This window comes from Buceros rhinoceros, unplaced genomic scaffold, assembly GCF_000710305.1.
Source record: "Buceros rhinoceros silvestris isolate BGI_N320 unplaced genomic scaffold, ASM71030v1 scaffold28383, whole genome shotgun sequence".
NCBI lineage: Eukaryota > Metazoa > Chordata > Aves > Bucerotiformes > Bucerotidae > Buceros > Buceros rhinoceros.
This window is the reverse complement of record NW_010404666.1, coordinates 23,008-27,192: the sequence shown is the minus strand read 5'-3', so window position 1 is coordinate 27,192 and position 4,185 is coordinate 23,008. Positions and strand designations below refer to the sequence as shown.

The following is a 4,185-nucleotide window of genomic DNA, read 5'->3' as shown; positions in this document are numbered from 1 at the left end:
TAGGGAAATTAAAGCAGAGTAAGACTCCCGGTTCTCTCTAATAGTTTTATAACTTAAAGAAACAAACAAAACAAACAACAAAACCACCAGCACCCCAAAAAACCCAACAATACTTAAAACATTTATAATGAAGGCACTGCTTTTAAAAAGTATCATTCTTACGAGTATTATCACTATGGAGTGACACTTGCTTAAAGATCTCTGTAGCTAGAAAACTTGGATGAAATAGCTTTGTCATGCAGGGTGAACTGAAGACAAAGACCATCAACACCTCATTTAGCAGCATAAAGATGGAGTAGCATTATACATCTAATTGTCAAGGAATAGTTGGCAAAAGGAACCACGATGATCACAATAATGCAAAAACTGACTCAAAGTATTCAGTTTGATTTGATAACAAAACATTTTCCTAGTCCCAGCATTGATACAGACGATACTCATATTCTCAACTTCAAATTGCTTATACAAATCACTTATATTTCTTAGGCATATGTGTGTGGTGTTTTCACATGTACACATGTATATAAGTACATATACATAAATATATACATATCTATATATAAATCCTTATTGTTAAATGAGTTTTGGAGAACATAAAAAAAATCACCAAAATTTAACAAACATTGACAAAATCAACAGCCATATATTGTAAAGAATCAGAGGACTAGAATGATAACGAAGTCTTCTTAGAGAAATTGCTCAAGCTGTACATGCAATGTTTTGATCCAGTTTCAGAAATAATAAATAGGGGTTTAAATTTAAGAATCAAGCTGTGTTTGTTACATGCATAATTTTCTTCTCTGTCAATCTTGAAATTTTTACAAAGACCATTTATTTGAATCTTTTTAAGTTCACCTGTGTGGATTTATTCAGGCAATATCTTTTAATTAGAAGACTACAAATTGTAACAGTTACAGTTGAATTGAATCAGTTACAGTTCAGTCAGAATACAAAATTGCCTTTGACTGAAGAGCAGTCCAAGGGAAGCTTTCAGTACCAAAGGACAGTTATTGCAAAATCAAGGAGAGAAGTAATAGGAGTCTTTCAATTTAACAGCAGAGGTTTAATACACAGAAGCCCAGCCATACTTTTCTTCCAGTACTTAAAAAAACCACAATACTATAGTATGCTAATAAATATACATTATAAGATGATAAAATTAATAAGAACTAAATGACAGCAATGAAGCATGTTTACATCCCTAAGCATTTTACATATAGCATTTAAACAGCATTGCAGACTAAGTTAAAAAAAAAAAGGCCTTTTTTGATAGGTTTGCAAGTTATTCAAGTAATGTCTACTGAAAGGCACCTCTGAATTTCTGTTTCAACAGGTAAAACTTAAGTCTTATCTGGAAAAGGATGGCAGCATAAAAGCAAGTATCTATCTAATACAGTTACACAGTTCAAAATTCTTAGTGCATATCAAAACATAAAAGCTCTTTGTTTCACTCTCCATCAAACTGGCATGTACAGCTTGCTACAAGATGTACCTGATCTAATCTGGAGACTGGTGTGCTACCTATGGTGGAAGTGTACTGTTGGGAAAAGAAACATTACTAGGGAAGCAGTAGAACATTTCTTTTCCATGGCTACATTCCTGGGGACGCAAGATAGTCAAAACAAATCCAGCTGTCATCACTAGCACACCGACAGCAAGAATCAGGCAGGATATGAGGTTATCTGCATGGTTCCATCGCTCTTTGGACAGCCTTAGATAACACGCTGTTGGGATGATAAAAACAAGTGGGGTAGCACTCAGAACTCCCTGTGTGTGGGAAACAACAGAAAAAACTCTCATAAGCATGTACCATTAGATGTGAAGAACAAAACCTAAATTTTTAAATGGTTGTGGTTAGGTTGATGCAACAGTAAAGCCAGATAATAGAGGCCTTTTCCACAGTTGCTATATGGAAAGCTTTCTTTTCAAAGTCACAAATAACTTGCAAAAATATCTGTAAAACTATTTGAAATAATTCAGAGTTATTTAAATGTTTTTACTTTGCTTATACGGAATAATACTTTATGTTGCAAGTACTATTAAATCTGACTACCGGAAGTTTCTCAGCTTCAGAAGAACAGTAAAAGTCCAGACATAACAGTTCTGCAATACTGTAACTGACTTAAAATATTTAAGAACATTCCAAGTAGGAGTCTAGATATAATACTGCCTTAAAAAAGGTAAGTGGAAACATCAGGAAGTAGATCAAAGAATTCTGATCAATTTCTACATTTATGACCTGATTTAGACTGACTTCCTTATGAAAGCAAAGCTCCCTTTAAGAGAGCAGAACCTCCCTCCCTTCCTACTGAAAATTCAGCTCCTCTTTAAATGCCCTCTCTCCTAGATAGGGACAGATAAAAAGCACCTGCTTACATGCTTTTTGTAGTAAAGCCACTGCATATTAATACATGAGCTACATGCCAAAAGAGAGCATTTTCACACAGAAATGTTTAGCGTTTACTTTGTCACATACTTAACAAAAACCATGACACAATTATGGGGAGGTAGTAGTCCAGCCTACTGAATAACTTTGTATTGTTGTTTTTACAAACTTTGGTGTATTTTTATGGTGGAACCTGTAAACAGTGATCAGTGCAGACATGAAAAATAGGTACATGCTCCAAGTATCTTCTTCATAAAACCCAAGAGTCTTAAGAATGTGAAGCAACACAAACTGGCATCCCAGTAAAAGAGTAGCACAGGAAAATACACGGACCCTTGACTCCCATATCACTGAATGGTTTCCCTGGCGAATTACCACAGGGCAAACGCAATGCCTTGTGTTTTGTTATAAAACCAGAAAGTAGTGAAAAAGTAAGCAGAGTCTGAGAAACAGCAGCAAATGCTATCTGTGGTGAAGAGCCAAAAGACAGCTCTTCTGCTGGCCGGAAAGCCTGCTGAGAAGACAGATCATCCTTCTTTCACCATAAAGACTATCCACTTTTCTCCACTGGTGGATATCAAGACTGAACAGTCTTTATATGTGCAATGATTGCTTCCAATAAATATGTACAGCTGTATTGCCAAGTTATCTCTTAAAAAGGGAAAAAAAACCCACCCACAAGATATGAGCTACCCAATTAAACGCCTGGCTATCAACTTCTATTTGTGACTGAATCATGCTTATCAGCTTGACTGTTCAGTAATTCCTTAGGCCTCTCTGAGTAAAAATACTGCATTGATAGAATTTTTGCTTTTCAATGATTATCATAAAACAATTTAATTCCAAATAGGAATCATAGAATCATCGGGTTGGAAGAGAACTTTATGATCATCAAGCCCAACCATTCCCCCTGCACTGCCGGGGTCCCTAAACCATGTCCTTCAGCACCAAATCCACACAGCTTTTAAACACCTCCAGGGATGGGGACTCTGCCACCTCCCTGGGTAGCCTGACCCTCTCTATAAAGAAATTTTTCCTGATATCTAACCTAAATTTCCCCTGACACAACTTAAAACCATTCCCTCTTGTTTCATTATTCATAATATGGGAGAAGAGACTGACCCCCACCTCCCCACAACCTCCTTTCAGGGAGTTGTAGAGAGCAGTAAGATCCCCCATGAGCCTCCTCTTCTCCAGACTAAACATTCCCAGTTCCCTCAGCCGCTCCTCATAAGACAGGTTCTCTAAACCCTTCATGAGTTTCGTTGCCCTTCTCTGAACCCGTTCCAGCACCTCAATGTCCTTGTTGAAGTGAGGGGCCCAAAACTGGACACAGTATTCCAGGTGTGGCCTCACCAGTGCTGAGCACATGGGGACAATCACTGCCCTGCTCCTGCTGGCCTCCTGACATGTTGCTGATACAAGCCAGGCTGCCATTAGCTTTCTTGGCCGCTTGGGCACACTGCTGGCTCCTGTTCAACCACTGTCCGCCAACACCCCCAGGTCCTTTTCCAGCGGGCAGTTTCCAGCCACTCTTCCCCAAGCCTGTAGCGTTGCAGGGGGTGGTTGTGTCCCAAGTGCAGGACCAGCACTTGGCCTTGTGGAACCTCATACAGCTGGCCTTTCAGCCCATCAATCCAGCCTGTCCAGATCCCTCTGCAAAGCCTCCCTGTCCTCCAGCACATCAACACACATGCCTAACTTGGTGTCATCTGCAAATTTTCTGAGGATGCATTTGATCCCCTCATCCAGATTGTTGATAAAGATATTAAAGAGAACAGGTCACAATGCTCAGCCCT

General features: G+C 38.9%; 1 protein-coding gene across 1 annotated transcript in view; it reads right to left on the bottom strand.

Moving 5' to 3' along the window:
• Positions 1-1,521: 1,521 nt before the first annotated feature.
• Positions 1,522-4,185, bottom strand: part of SLC38A11 (solute carrier family 38, member 11) — a 23,203-nt gene continuing 20,539 nt past the window's right edge. The window contains exon 11 of the mRNA XM_010133472.1: positions 1,522-1,767. Within this exon, the coding sequence (XP_010131774.1) occupies positions 1,522-1,767 (246 nt within the window). The remainder of the gene's footprint in view (positions 1,768-4,185) is intronic.